The sequence below is a fragment of the Atractosteus spatula genome, chromosome 1, assembly GCF_055471065.1.
Source record: "Atractosteus spatula isolate fAtrSpa1 chromosome 1, fAtrSpa1.hap1, whole genome shotgun sequence".
Taxonomy (NCBI): domain Eukaryota; kingdom Metazoa; phylum Chordata; class Actinopteri; order Semionotiformes; family Lepisosteidae; genus Atractosteus; species Atractosteus spatula.
Genome location: NC_142706.1, coordinates 22,865,528 through 22,881,380, shown reverse-complemented (window position 1 = coordinate 22,881,380; position 15,853 = coordinate 22,865,528). Strand labels below are relative to the sequence as shown.

Here is a 15,853-nt window from a genome sequence, read left to right as displayed (position 1 = left end):
GTTATTGTCTACTTCATAGGTTATAACAAGCTCATATACTGTAGTAAATCACATGTATATCCCAAACATAAGTAAATATAAATTTTCTATTGTGAACTAAGCTTTATCAAACATCTTTGAAATAATAATTTAACTCAAGAATTGTAATGTAAATAAAGAAGTTTGATACTTAGAGATTCATTGGACACATGTTTCTTGTTGAGTTTTTTGAGTTTTGAATTTCCTGTTGGATGGAGCTGGGCTGGGTTTGTAGCTTTACTTACAGTAGCTACTGCCAAGGAAAACAGTCCAAGGAAGTTACTGTAGCATCTTGCTGAAGTTTTTTTTTTTAAAAGTCGCAACTGAGATGGTGGTTCAGCCCCGCTATAGTACTTTCCTGAATATGCTTCAATATTCTGAATGTTGACAAAAAAGAGTCTGTCTTAATTTTGTTGCTCAGTTGAAAACAATTGGTTTGCAAAACTCACTATTTCTTCTGTTGCAGAAGGAAATCTTAGCCAGAATTCTGTTATTTACAGACTCACCCCTTAGTCAAAATGCCAAGTTAGAGAAAAGAAGAGCAAACAAAATCGAACTCTGCAGACCTTTTAAACCATGAAGTCACAATTAGTGATTATGATGTCATTAGGTTTAGCCCCCCGTGCCCACCCTGCAGGTTCCTCATTGGCTCGTCACCTTTTCAGTAATTGATAGTGACCTCTGATCCATTGTCTTGGGCAGAAAAGTATAGCAAACTAAGGGGAACCTGTAAGAGAATTCATCATTCAGGGAGCTGAGAACGGACACAGTTTTATGGTGTCCTTGACTATGCTACAGACTTGGGATATACTTCTTATCAAACAGGCATCTTTTATCTGCATACCAAGGCTTAGCTTTGAGGCACAAGCTGTCTTGTCAAGGCAACAGAAAGATTATTAGAAATCTTTATTATCATTTAATTCGTAGTATAGTCTCAATGCTAGATGTTATTACATTGTTTAAAATGTTAGTAATGAAATGTCTTTATTTTTAAATTGATTTTGAATTTGTTAAGAAAATATACTTATATTTGGCTTATACTTAGCTTATACTCAAAAATGAAATTATTTAATTTTACATTCTGTATTTTTCTCATACATTTTTGAGAACTAAATATACCATGACACTTTATTTGTCACTAAATGTACAGCTATGGTTTTGTGTGTTTTCCACCTGTTCACATTGGATTTCTCTGGGTGCTGGGTGTGTTATTGGTAGGTTAATTGGCTTTTATCAAATTTGTCCTCATGTGAACGTACATTTACTCTATGTGTCTGTGTAAATCCAGCGTTTGACCAGCTTCTTTTCCAAGGTGTATCCCTAGTGCTCCCAATCCTACCTAGGATAGGCTTCAAGCCTATATCCAGTAATAAGATAAGTGTATTAGATAGAGTAGGACATTGAAAATGAAATGATGATGAGGTGATAATGTAATAGCAACTGATCATTGTTCTATTAGGAAGAAACACAGTGAACTTGAAAATACAAAACATGTAAGGAATACAATAAGAAATAAATAATTTAAATATATAATAACATAGTCTGGAAGGATACTTCACAAAGCATATTGTATTATTGAAAAGGCTTAGTGCTGTATAGGCAGTATACTCTTTTACTGTATGTGGCCACAGAAATAAGTACGCCGTACTTTACTTCTTTTGTTATTTTTATGATCAAGAAGTAACAATCAGAAACAAAAGGAACAAAAAAGTCCCTTCTACCCACTTCCCTCCCATACTCACCCACAAAGGAGAGAAAAAACAATTAATCGAAAAGCGTGCATCTACTACAAAAATAGGAATGAAAAAAATATTTGGGAAAAATTAAAATAAATTGAATAACATTTATTTATTCAATTTACTTATGTATATGTACAGTATTTATGAAATGTATGCAACCATCCATAGATCCATTAAACCACTTTTTCCAATTCAGGGTAAATATATACATCTAAAAACTAAAATATTGTGAAAATACACTCACCTCAAAAAACTAATGTCAGCATGTGTTCAGACAGCTGGTATGTCTAAAGATCAAGAATGTTTATTCAACATTAAGGGTTACAAATAACAGTAAGTCTTTAGACCGTTTTGTTTACAAACTCTATTTCAGTAAGCAAATTGATACTGTAATATATGCATATGCAATTTAATCTATTTATAAAACATTATACAACTGATTACTCTTTTTAAGCATTAAAGGGGTACTGCAGTGCTACACAATAGCAAAGCTATTCACAAATCATAATTCTTGATTAGAAAGAATCAGCATTGATGAGTGCATTTCAACTCAAAATAAAAGCCAAATGTACACAGTAACCTCCAATTTACATCACACCAGGCAGTAATACTACAGGTGATGTACAGTATGAATATTGTGGATATTCATAGTGCGGGATGTCAGGAAATGTTTTTTTCTGTCCATGTATTTGGCACATGCACTGAAGTAAAAACTGGACTACATCTTGTGCTTGATATTGATAAATATATAGACCCTTTAAAAATGGAAAATAGAATTATTTTAGAAATGTAAAATTAATGAATGCCAATCATAAAATTCAAAAGTATTATAAATATGTAACTAATATTGCAGCAGCTATCTCTACATTAAATAATACTACAGTTCTGTTTTCTATGCTAGACATAAAAATCCATATATCCATTTCCTTAGTAATTTGTTTGCCTAAGTATCACAGTTCTTTTTTAAAATAAACACTATATAGGTCAGTTTTCTGCACTGTATAGGATCCAGTCGCTGTTGCATGCAACGGCTATTTCTCTAATCGCTGTGTATATAGCATAATGTAAAACAATCCAAATATCTTTTTTAACCAACCACTGTGCAAATAATAACATGCAGATTTCTTATGTGCCTAACTGCAATATGTTTTTTTGCATTTTAATAACCTTAGTACTGCAGCTTTTTTGCCTCAGTCATCCAGTGTTTATGTACTGTAAATAGAATTAGGTTTAGAAGGATTTTGAATCTTTCAAATGTTTACAGATGAAAGGTGCCCAATCATATAAGGAACAATAAGAATATAGAAATACCGAGTAATCTGTATAGATACTGATTTAAACATCTTATTGTCTAAACTATTAGTGAATTTGTCTCTACTGGCTGCCCCATGTTAACATATTTAAAAACATTTTTATTACACTGTTACTTCAGAGACAGCTTTTTATCTGTGTTTCCCAGAAAGTTAGCTACAGCCAAGCTCCCAAAGCAGAGCTCAGGACATTGTGGTTTGACAGATAATACTAAGGGCTGCAGTTTAAAGCAAGAGGCTCTGGGGGACATGAACTAAATGATTGTGTGTGTTTGTGATTTCTTTTGGAACTTTTTCCATTTTTTTCAGCATTTAAAATAACAAACACTTCAATTAATATAGGAAAAAACATTTATTTTGAGGAAATAAATTGAGAGGAGAGATCAAAAATCATACGAAAAACAAAGCAAGGGCAACATCATATAGGAACCAGGTTTAAATGTGTGTTTAATGACCTCAGTCTGCATAATACAACACCAAGTCCAAACTATAACTATAACAGTATGCAGGTGAATACTGTTAGAACTTTTACGACATGCACAGATGGTGGTTTTCAACTGCATTTAGATTTTGACTTGTTTTTGCTTTTAATTTTTGCCTTATGTTGTATGTGCATTATTCTATCTGTCCTGACTGACTAGAAAATCAGTTGATTTTGACAATGTGGTTAGTTTCTGTATGGTCATCATTAGGCCATGCAGTTATAGGGACAAGGCTCCATATTTCACTTTTAAGTGAAATAAGTGAATTAAGTATTTCTAAAATATGTGTATGTGAAACAAACAGCCTGTTGCCTGTCACAGGTACTGTATGTAGCAAAAGAGGCTCTTCTCTGTGGTCAGCCACAGGATGACCTATTGGTCTTTGCGTGTGAGCAAGTAGAGGCGAGGAGGTTATCTTTTTATGAGGATCTTTTCCAGGACAGTCCAGGACTGTTACAATACTCCCTTAAGATGGATGCCCACTGCTGTTAGCTGGATGTCTAGCAGAGGGATACAGGCACATCTGGAGATAATCCTAAAAGTTACAGGGCATCAATCATCCAACAAGATGATTAACCAATCAGGGACCTGCAGGGTGTGGGTACTCACACTCCACCTGGTAGCTTTTTGACCAATCACAAACCGTATTTTTCCCAATTAAAGAGTAGTGTATCTCCTCTAACTCCGCCACCCTCCTCTCTCTGCCAAAGCAACTTGGCTGACTACAGAACCATGTGCCCAGTTGTGTTACAATTTGTCTTTGAGAGTAATTCTAAATACAGCATTGAGAAATCAACTTTCAATAAAAAAACAATTTGTTACCATTTTATTTAGCAGTTTTTATAGCTCTAGGAAACTTATGGCCAGAGATGATTAATATACACACTTGTTAACAGAGATGATGATTTTCTCTATTTTTCCGAGCCTGAAGACAAAAAAAGTACATAAAATTAAAGGAAACTGGACTACAATTGCAATAAGTTGTGCTGTTTCATTTTATATTCCAAATGTGGGTATGTAGACACAAATAAAGATTCTAAAGAAAAGAGACACAATGTTTTGGCTGTTTCTTTTCACCGTTTCACATATTGTGTCTCTTTTCTTTTCCTTTCAGCATAGAATAAACCTTTACCTGTTCCTTTGCAGCCTACACACACTGACACAGCTACCTACTTGAACTTCTTAAAGAATTATAATGTCTATAAAGAAAAATTGAAATCACAGAGATGATTCCATTATGTTTCTCAGCAGCCTCATAAATAAACTAGCAGTCAAGACATTAAGTAACTATTGACAGGTTTCACCTTTTTACAGTGCAATGTAGCCTTGTCTTGGCTACTGTCTTATAGCTATTTTGTCTGTTTCAACTGGCATCTCCAGTTATTCTTAAGGATGACAACACCTATTAGACAGAAACGGGGCATAAAGCAAGATTTTCTTGTCCTATAATAGCCCCAGGTGTTAAGATTAACCAATAATAATCTGAACAAGCCACATGTTTTTAACCTCATAGAGAAATGTCTTGATTATTTGATTATCTCAAAGATTACTCCAAGTGTGTCCTACAATTCTCATATTACAAAAGATATATCAGCAGCTACATACTGTATACTGTATTAGAAAGAGCTTTTTCTATCTTAAACATCTGAAGCATATTTTGATCTTAATAACAGATTTTGTAATGAATTCCTGTAAATAAGGATATAAATATTTTTCTCTCTTTTTCAACAGGAATAACAACTGTGCTTACCATGACAACCATCAGTACCCATCTGAGAGAGACGTTGCCTAAAATCCCATATGTGAAAGCAATTGACATTTATTTGATGGGATGCTTTGTATTTGTATTCCTGGCTCTACTCGAGTATGCTTTTGTCAACTACATATTCTTTGGAAGGGGCCCTCATCTCCAAAAGAAGGCAGCAGAAAAGGCTGCCAAAGCAAACAATGAGAAGGGCAGACTAGAAACCAACAAGGTGCAGGTAGGTACAGATTACAAATTTCTGGCATGGTGCTCAACAGGTGCAGGTAGCTGCACATTACAAATTGCTGGCATGGTGCTCAACATATTGTATTCAGGTTTATTCTGATGATGTCATTGACAGATTTCATTCAGTGATAACAGTATTGAGACAGAGTCATCAAACATAACTCTTTTCGATTTGGACACCACAAGACCCATTTCTTTCAGGAGCCAATTAATCTTCTATCATGCTTTTGGAGTGTGGGACAAAACCAGAGTACCCGAATTAAACCCATACAAATCTGGGGAGAACATACAAACTCTACATAGATAGAACCCCAGGAATTGAACCCAGGACTCCATATTGTATTACATTATATTGTTAATGATAACCCAAAACGAGCTCCCTAGCACTAGTTATAGTTGTGAACTTGGACCAAATAAGCTATATTTAACCATTCTTTCAACTGACTCAGGGAGGAACCACTGTTATAATTTAGGCTTAATGTACATACTGTATATTGATGAACTAGGGAAATGTACCACATGATTAAATGTCTTCATTGAAAGTCAGAGGCATGGAGTTAGTCCTCTTGGGTCTGTGATAATGTGCTTGACGTACCAGTTCTTCTGGTGGTTGATATTTATTTTTATGTTAATCTTAGACTTTATCCTATAGCAGAAGATTTCAAATACTGATCGTAACACTATTCTTACCATAGCCTAAACACTAGGGCTTATGTGTTCTATAATATGAGTAATATTAAATTTAGTCATAGCCTCTTTAAAGCTTAGTCTCTGCACTGTATTTTTTGTAGTTTTTAATAATATTTGGGGGGAATTATAAAAGCGGTGGCTGAGGCTGAACTAACCCTGATATAATAACCTTCCTACCCTGATGTGGCTTATAACCTGCTTTTTCCTTGCTAACTTCTGATGTAAACATATTTCTTATGTGTTGGGATATCTATGCCGTGCTTTTACCCTTTGAACCATTAACCCTATGAGAGAACCAACCTTTTTTTTTCCTACAACCATATAGAAAACTCTAACAGTCCTTTTCGTGGTCTAAGTTTCCTTCCAGAGTGTTTTGCTTGACTTTAAAATAGAATGATGTAGTTCCATTGTGATTGTGTATTCTGTCTTTATTTTATAGTTTTGTAATATGGCACCCTCTGCTGATCATTTGTGTTTAATGTTAGACTCACAGCATTACTCTGTGGAGCTGCTTGCCCTTTGACCTTATGGACAGGTTATTATGTTTTGCTGAACACATTGTCAATAGCCAGCTTCCACCATACCAAACTGCTACCGTCCACTTGGCCCCTGCCATCGAAAGCACTGCCTGCAAATAAAAATGTGTTTATCATTAAATCTTCTTATGTTACATAGCTATATACTGTAGCTATACTGCATACAGAATAATATTCCATAATTAACTTTTTTAAATTCATGATGCAGACATAGAATGGTCTTCCAGTCTTGCCTGATGTATGTAGTAATAGCATAGCAAACTTTGTTATAATGCATGGCAAAATATACCTTTTATTATTAAGGTAAAAAATATAATCTGTAAATACTGCGGTGCCTCCGGGGAAAAGGTTTATGTAATAGGTACAAAAGTACTCACACCACACACTCTTCTTTTATTTTCGTGAAGTTTTCTCCCTTTCTCCCGTTCATCCTTCTTCCAAGCCAGTCCGCAATCCGTTCTCTCTATCCTTAATCAGTCCGAGTTCCAAAAATCTGTAAAGTCTCACAAATCCGCACCGAATCCAAAACACAAACCGTAAACCGTAGTCCTTTATTTATTCCGTAACTCCGTTATCCTTAACTCTGTATCCACACCAACCGAACTCCACTATCTCATCCTAAACACATTCACCTACTGGCTTCCACGCCGGTTCACTGTTTCCAGGGCATATATATTTTGTTTCCTGATGAGACACACCTGTGTCTCGTTGTCTTTCAGACTGAGCCCTTTCCATCTGCAGGTCAGCTGGTTCCTCTTAGCGGCCATCTTGGTCAGGTCTAAGTCAAGTATAGTGAGCAGATCGTTCCTAAAATACCTGTCCTGGATGACCCTTCCTCTGGTCCTCTTACAATACTAATCTGTAAAGAATAAGAAATGCAAAGTCTGTATAAATTATAGTATTTAGCTTTTATTTAGTTTCACTCCTTTCCTTATCCCATAGTTATATGCTTGGTATTTGTTCAGTAAAACACTGAAGCTTGGCACAGGTGTAGCCAGAGCAAAAGCCAAAGAAGAAACAGCAAAAGTCTGAGCATCTTTTGCTCATAAACACATAGTTGCAAAGACAGAGAAAGCCAGGTTAAGGTCACTTTAGATGCACTACAGCTCAAAAAAAGAGGCAGCTGCAGCTTTAGCTCAAGCATAAGTACTTGAGGCAGCAGTAGAACTGGAAGATGAGGAACTTCACAGAAAGACCTGTGACCCAATAGCACACCAAAGTGTAGCTCAGCACACAGAAGAATATATCCAGAAGCACACTAGGTTGCTAAATAACCCTTAGTCCTTGCAAGCTTAGAACCAATGCATCATAATTTGATTTCATTGTCAACAGCCCAGCATGATGTCACTCATCACTCAACTGATAGCAGTGGCAGTCCATTTAACCACAAAGATCAGCCCCAGGCCAGAGAGATGAGGCACGCCAATAGACAGACAAGCAGCACCTTCCAACCCTCATTCACTGTTCCTCAAGCAGACAGATATCACGCCTTCTAGAGATCTGCATGTTAAGGCTGAACACTGGTCAGGTTCTGGAACACATCATAGGTACTGGCATCCATTAATGCTGACTCATCTTTCTCATAATCCTACACTAGCATAACAGCCTAAGACCAAGCATGATGGATTGTGCTAAATTCCAAGCATGTTGTAAGACCGTGAACACAGGTGTCACACAGTTCGATAATAGGCCTGCGAACTATAGTACTCTATAGCACTATAGCAAATATATTTTGGCAATGCTATCAAAGGCTTGGACCTTATTGCTAGTGAAGAACTGAATCTCCTATCAGACTGGAAAGATTTTGTGTGTATCAATGACCCCAGAGCACCTCTTACAGTGGCATTGGAGAGATTAAAGGAATGGCACTGTGGGCTAGAAGTCATTGAAAGTGCACTGTTCTCAAAGTTGGACATCTTCCTGAGGATCTCCACCAAAGACTATCTCAAGCTAAGAGACTTTGTAGATCTTCACATGAAATTCACTAAGAAAAAAAATACGCATATTTAGCAGGTCTTGCCTATCTGTATACTGCAGGTGGCATCCGTCCCATAATGGAAAAGCAACCACACTCCAGGAGAAATGGATTTCATAAGGAACGAAGTTCAAAGAGGAGCATGGCATGTTCTTCTCTCTATTTTCCTTCTTTAAAGAGTTCATCTGCCAACCAGCTGGAACCCTTCTTGAGCTGAAATACCTGTAATGAGGAATGTCAATGTAAGAAAGTTGATATCCATCCACAACACAGATGCTGCTGTGTCCACAACACAGATGTTGCTAAAAGACAACAGATTGTGCTTCGGGAGCTGCATCTCACATTGCAAAGGCCAACAAAAGCCATTGCATTGCCCTGCATCCTGGTTCTGCATCCTGTACCTCAAAAGCCTCCACTCTTGCATCAGAACATAGCGGGAAGGGGCAAGAAAACCAAAAAATTGTAACTGCAATCAGCTCCCAATGTACTGATGTAGATGGGTCTAGCAGAAAGATCTTGTTCCACATTTTGCCTGGTCCGAGTTTACCCACAGGGGCGTCATGGAAAATCAGTAAAGATGTACACTGTGCATGATGACCAGAGAAAAATATCATTGGTGAGATCAGAATTCTTAGACATGTTTGGCATTCAAAGAACTTCATCATCTGAGAACCTGTGCTGAATTTGTTGAAATTCCAAGAAGAAAAGCTCATGGTTTCCAGGTTGAAAGAGTAAACAAAGGGATTCGTCTAGGCCTTCCTTCTTTAATTGAGTGCAACCGAATTCTAAATACCAGATCCAGAATACAGTACCCACAGCTCTACAGCATCCACATCGGAAGCCTATTGCAGCCCACATTCCAGAATTAGATTCAGATGCAAAAATCCTTCTCTTGCTTTGAAGAGACATAATCCATGCAACAAATGGTGTCATATAGTTATATTTTAGAATAATATTCTAATCTTAATTTATTGAATGATACAGAGTTAGGACGGTTTACCAGTCCAGCCTGATGTGTGTAATAATACCCTTTATTAATAAGGTATAAAAAATGTGATCTGTAATAATTTAAGAATACAAAATGCAAGCTGTGTATAAATGTTAGTAATTACATTTTATTTTGTATATTTTTAGTTTCACACCTTATTCCAAAATTTGCATGCTTGGTGTTTTTTCAATAAAATAATGAAGCTTGGATTCCTGACTCCAATGTAATTATTGGATGGAAATTGGGTGGCTGTGAAATTGTGGTAGAAAACACAAAGGAGGATAGTGTATTGAAAATCAGAACAATCAGAAGTAGTTTTTATACACCTCTATAAACAGAACAACTTGCTATGACTCATGGAAGGTGAAGTAGATGGTGATTTAAGAGGATTTCTGCTTGTTGCCCCCTTTTAACATGTTTGGATTATGTAACACAGAAAGGAACCTATTAAAATGTTTGCTAAGCATTCTTTTTTATTGTAACTATTGCTTTCAGCACAAAATCACTGATAATGCGAAAATGATTTCTGACAAGCTGAAACACATTATTGGCTCATGTTCCTTTCAATGATAATGTCTGCAACATTTATGCTTGTAATGGAAAAAATGTGGATGTTGTTAAAGACACAAGAAACTTGAATTATAATGATTACTAAATTCTTAGCTACACCAACAGATATAAAATTAAATATACTATATTTTTTCACATTCTGCAAAATGGCTGACTCTAAAAGCCAGAGTACACCATTGACTCAGACCCTATGATTCTTGAAGGTAATCTTGTTTCTGGTATGAAGCCTGGTATTTCAGTTGCCTGAAAGCAAACAGGAATCTGCAATGAAAGCAATGTAATTTGGTATGTGTCATGAGAAGGTTTTCATGCATGTACAGTATTTATATTTATTCCTAGTATAATAAACTACTGGGGTTCCTGATTTTACTGGTGACACTGTGTGTATAGGAGCATGCAGAATGTTGTCACTGTTCAGGTGTGGTTAACCTAATTAGTTTCCACATTGAGTTTCACATTAATCTTTTCTGTGTGATTTGTACTGTGCTCTAACTTTGAATGCCAAAAAGATTACATCTAACTACATCTACTGTTTTGTACTGACTGTATTGTATTATTTTATTGTTTTTTTTCTGTCTGACTTAACACCTCTACAATGATTATTTCTGGCCTTGTTTTACCTTTGTCCCTCCATGTTGCTGATAGAATTCAGTATTAACAGGATAATATGCCCTGTTTTACATTAATATACTTAAATAACTCTCCACTGTATTGATTGCAGTAGAGCAGACAGTTCACAAAGGTTCAACACATAGTTTGATTTATATTTAAAAATGCAAAGTGAAAATTGGTTGTTGTGTATATTATACTGTATATTGGAACTCTTATTTCAATATTAAGATGGGTATTTATTACCACATACTGTAATTATTTAAAAATATATTATGGATAGTCCTTAGCAGTTGTACAGTTTATTTAAACCAAATACGAGTACTCAACAAGAAATATAAATTTTGACAAAAGGGTAGCATGGCATGGTACCAGGAATACCGTGATATAAGCCCTTGTGCCTCCCTAGCTTTCAAAGATGATACTGTACATTACAGTAGGTTCATTAATGCTTCTTTTCAAGAGTTCAATTTTCTGTTTTTGTTCTTATTTAACATTCTGCTGAGTTGGAATCCTTCTGCAACTTTTCAGGGTACCCAAAGTTCCTAATTGTTAATCTTAAATCATTTCTCACTTTTAGCTTTTTACTTTTTCACTTTTTTATTACTTTGTATTTATCCTTTCAGTCACCCATCCTCAAGTAATTGACCTTTATCTCTTATTTGCTTCCTTAATTGATCACTTTGTTAGTTACTCTCTAAAAATAAGAAGTTTATACCTCTTTTTCATAATATATCCGAAAAGGTATTTAGGGTTCAAATTGACAAAGCTATAAAAAAGAAAAAGTAAAAACTAGTTCACTTTAATTTAATTTTAAATGTTGAGTTTCAAATAAAAGTGAAGCTAATTTTGAAGTGAAGCACTCCAGACCCTCCTAAAGGATTTGGTTACGCCAAATACTGTAAATTGACTGATGGTGCCAAATCAGTAAATAATAGTTTTAATCTATGCTTATCATTTCAGAAAAAGACCACCTTTACTGCAAGATATTCATAGTTTTGATACATGAGTAAATTGCATGTAATGACATCTAGGAAAGTACATTTTCCTAACAGCATTGTTATGGCTGTTCACCACTTCAAAAAACACTTCCAACCATGTGGTGCTTGCCAAGATTTCACAGCTGCCCTGACTCAGAGCTAGACCCAGGAAACCAAATGCAACTGCCTCTTGAGATTGCTGCTGTCCCAGGAGCCAGAGAAGGATTAAGACATATGGATGCTTTGCACAGTTTGTCTTTGGAGTCAAGCTGTGTGACAGGTGTAAGAATGGAAACCAACCATAAAACTTGCTGTCACAAGTTAGAAATAGATAGAATTACATTTGACTTTAGCTCACTGAGCTGAAGGCTGTTAACCCTTTTGGGCATTGTAATTACTTTATATAAAGTGGCTGTAATAGAAGATTATGTTCTTGATTTCTCTTAGAAGAGTAACCAACTTTCATAAAGCTAAAGGTCACTACAGCAAGAAATTTTCCAATATAAAGTGACCATTACTGTAACAAATCCAGTAGTATTCAACCCTGCCGAAATCTCAAACCAGTCTGGCTCAAGTGATACTGAATATTGATATCCAGAGTTGGTCCAAAATAATAATGAATACAAAAAAGAATGCTGTCTCTTAATGCTCAATTTAGGGCTGTGGATCAGGACATTTAAATAATCAGTGTTCATTTGGGTCTGATCATTTGAAGATTCCAACCTTTATTACATCACACTGTTTAGTGGATAGATTATGGGTTGTGTAAGAAATGTTGCAGATATAAGCAGCTTGTCCATTCTTCACATGAACAGCAGAATATACCAGATCAAACCCCAGTGACCAGCATCACTTTTCAATTCAATTCAATTTATTTTTATATAGCGCCTTTCACAACAAGGTTGCCCCAAGGCACTTAACAATGCAAGTGACCATACATTTATTCAATACAGAACAGAAGACAATAAGACAACAGAGGAGAAAAACCAAAAACTCCAACTCAACTGGTTGCCAACCCCTTTGGGCATGCTAACATTAAATAATTTTAAAAAAGGAAATAAATGAATGAGGATATTAATCCATTCATCCATCATGTCTTCTGTGTGTTAGTACTCCATGCAGATCTCTGTAGACCAGTAAATTAATCCAAAACGATAGCTATATCCACGACGTCTCTCTTGGATCCATGGCAGTGATGCAGTATCCAACTCAGTGCCCAGCCTGGGCGCCATCCGGACATGTGGGGAGGAGAATAGGATAGTTTGGTCAGAATAGATGTATCTACCTGGTGGGCAAACATAGAGACATATAATGGCATGTACAGCAGCACCAGCAGCCATGGTTGCAGCAGGTTATAATGTAAGGTGTGAGTAGGCTAGGCTGAAGTAATAGGTCTTCAGTCTGGGTTTGAATACTGAGATTGAGTCAGCATCCCAAATATGGGGTGGGAGACTTTTCCGTAAGCTAGAGGCCCTGTAACTAAAGGCTTTACCACCAACTGTTATTTTATTCATGTGTAGAATATGAAGAAGACTTGCATTCTGTGCTCTAAGCAGGCGACTTGGATGTTAAACATTAATAAGTTCCAATTAGATAGACAGGTGCCTGACCTCTGAGAGCCTTGTAAGTAAATAGAAGGATTTTGAAGTCCACCCTGTACCTGACAGGAAGCCAATGAAGAGAGCTAAGTATGGGGGTTATATGGTCGTTATATGGTATTCTGCTCCTAGTAAGAATTCTAGCTGCTACATTCTGAATTTGCTGTAAGGTGTTGAAAAAGTGGTGGGTACTCGCTGATAGTAGAGCATTGCAGTAGTCTAACCTGCTGTATACAAGAGCATGTATTAATTTCTCTGTGTCTTGAGTGGAGAAACTGCCTTAGTTTTGCAATATTTCTTAATTGTAGGAAGCATGTTTTAGATACTGTTTTAACATGAGAGTTAAATGAGAGCGTTGTGTCAAATATGATGCCTAGGTTACGTGCTGAGTCTTTGAGGCAAATTTTTAAATCGTCTTAGTTAAGTGCTGAAGTAGTCCTATCAGTATTGTTGCCCCCAAACAACAGAACCTCAGTTTTATCAGAGTTGAGTAACAAAATGTGTTTTCACACATCCAAGTCTTTACTTAATTAATGCATTTAACTAAAGTGATAATTGAAGAGTTGTCGTTTGGTTTAAATGAAATGTATATTTGAGTGTCATCAGCATATGAATGAAAGTCAATATTATGTTTTCGTCTTATCCTACCTAGTGGCAGCATGTTGAGAGAGAACAATTGGTCCCAGCACTGATCCCTGTGGTACGCCAAATTGAACTGGTGACATTGACGAAGCAGTACAATTATTAGATATTTGAACATAATGAAAACGATTAGTTAAATATGAAATAAACCACTTAAGGACGGTTCCAGATAAGCCAACCTCAAACTCAAGCCTGTGTAACAAAACAGAGTGGTCAACCATGTCAAAGGCAGCACTAAGAAGCACAAGCACTGTTGCATTCCCCATGTCAGTGGCTAAAAGAATATCATTTACGACTCTTGTTAATGCAGTTTCAGTGCTATGGCCTGGGCAGAAACCAGACTGAAATTTCTCAAGTATATTATTTGATAAATATAATGGAACACAAAATGGGAAATGGGAAAGGGAAAACCAGAATGGAAAGGATAAGGGGCACTGGAATAGTCTATTTTGAGAGGAGCAGATTGCTAAAATACTTAAATATCTGTTGTCATTTGGAAAAATGTTACTAAAGGATAATAAGTTTATCATAGCAAAGTATGTGGCATCTATAATGGTGTTGTGCAAGGTAAGATCCCAATCATAAATCTAGAACTTGACTGTAACTTTTGTTCTCCAGAAAGTTTTCCATTTTGTCCAATATAAAACCACTAATGATCATTTGTCCTGTAATTTCCAAATAGTAGTTGGGTCAAATTTTTGTTTTAATCCTTCATTTGACTCGGTTGCTGTAGTGTATACAATTGTATAGCACGAGCATTGTAATGATTTGAATCTGAAGTTTTCAAGCTGTGTTTCATTCTTGTAATGAATCCTATGATAACTTCATTCTCATGTCTTCTTCTAGCACACTGAAAAAAAGGTCACACAGAAAACTTTACAGGAAGAAAAGATAAGATCATATATCTGCAGGCCATCTGCAACCCCAAATGCTGAAATGTTAATAAATGAAATAATCTGCAACATAATTTTCCAAATATAAATATCTTTATATTTATATTCACTACCTTTACCTTACATTTTAGCATTGTAGATGTCTTAATATTGAATGGTTCAGAAAACAATGTACACACAAGGAGAAATATGCACTAATTACAGAAATTATATTGCTGTCTTATTGAATTCATTTCAAAGCCTAAGATTTTACAACAGCCAAAGAGCATAATAGCTAGGCCCTCCAGTCTTAATAGGATTTGACTTTCTACTACAGACACTATAACAATAATTTACTGACTTCCTATGCTGAATGTTTAATTAAGCATGATAAAACACTGCATGTAGTTCACTGATGCCGATTAGTCCATAGATGCACCTTTGTAGATGTATTATTTTTTTAGCAGCAGTTTAAATCACTTGAAATTGTTTCACTTCTCTGTCTTGGTTTTCTAAAGCATGAAATGGTATTCTTCACAAGGTTTTCTGAACTCTCACGTCAAGACTTCTGACATTTACACATTTTCCACATTTCATGTAGGCAAAAATGCATAAGAAAGGCTGGAAAACATTAAACAAAGCACCATGACCATCCTTTTATGATCAGATGACTTAAATACTCAGAGTTTCTTTAAATGGAAGTTTATTTGTCCTTTATTATAGAATACAAAATGGGTGAAAAAAATTTAATGGGAACTAATTTACTGTAGTTCTACAGTCAACAGGAATCTTTAAGACACAATTTAAAGATATGAATTACTCTACAAGTACTTACAGTATATAGAGTCACCATT

The 15,853-nt window shown here is 35.8% G+C and overlaps 1 protein-coding gene across 1 annotated transcript in view; it reads left to right on the top strand.

Moving 5' to 3' along the window:
- gabrb1 (gamma-aminobutyric acid type A receptor subunit beta1) overlaps positions 1-15,853 on the top strand; it is a 411,079-nt gene that overhangs the window by 379,699 nt on the left and 15,527 nt on the right. Inside the window, exon 8 of the mRNA XM_088908787.1 lies at positions 5,281-5,531. Within this exon, the coding sequence (XP_088764913.1) occupies positions 5,281-5,531 (251 nt within the window). The remainder of the gene's footprint in view (positions 1-5,280; positions 5,532-15,853) is intronic.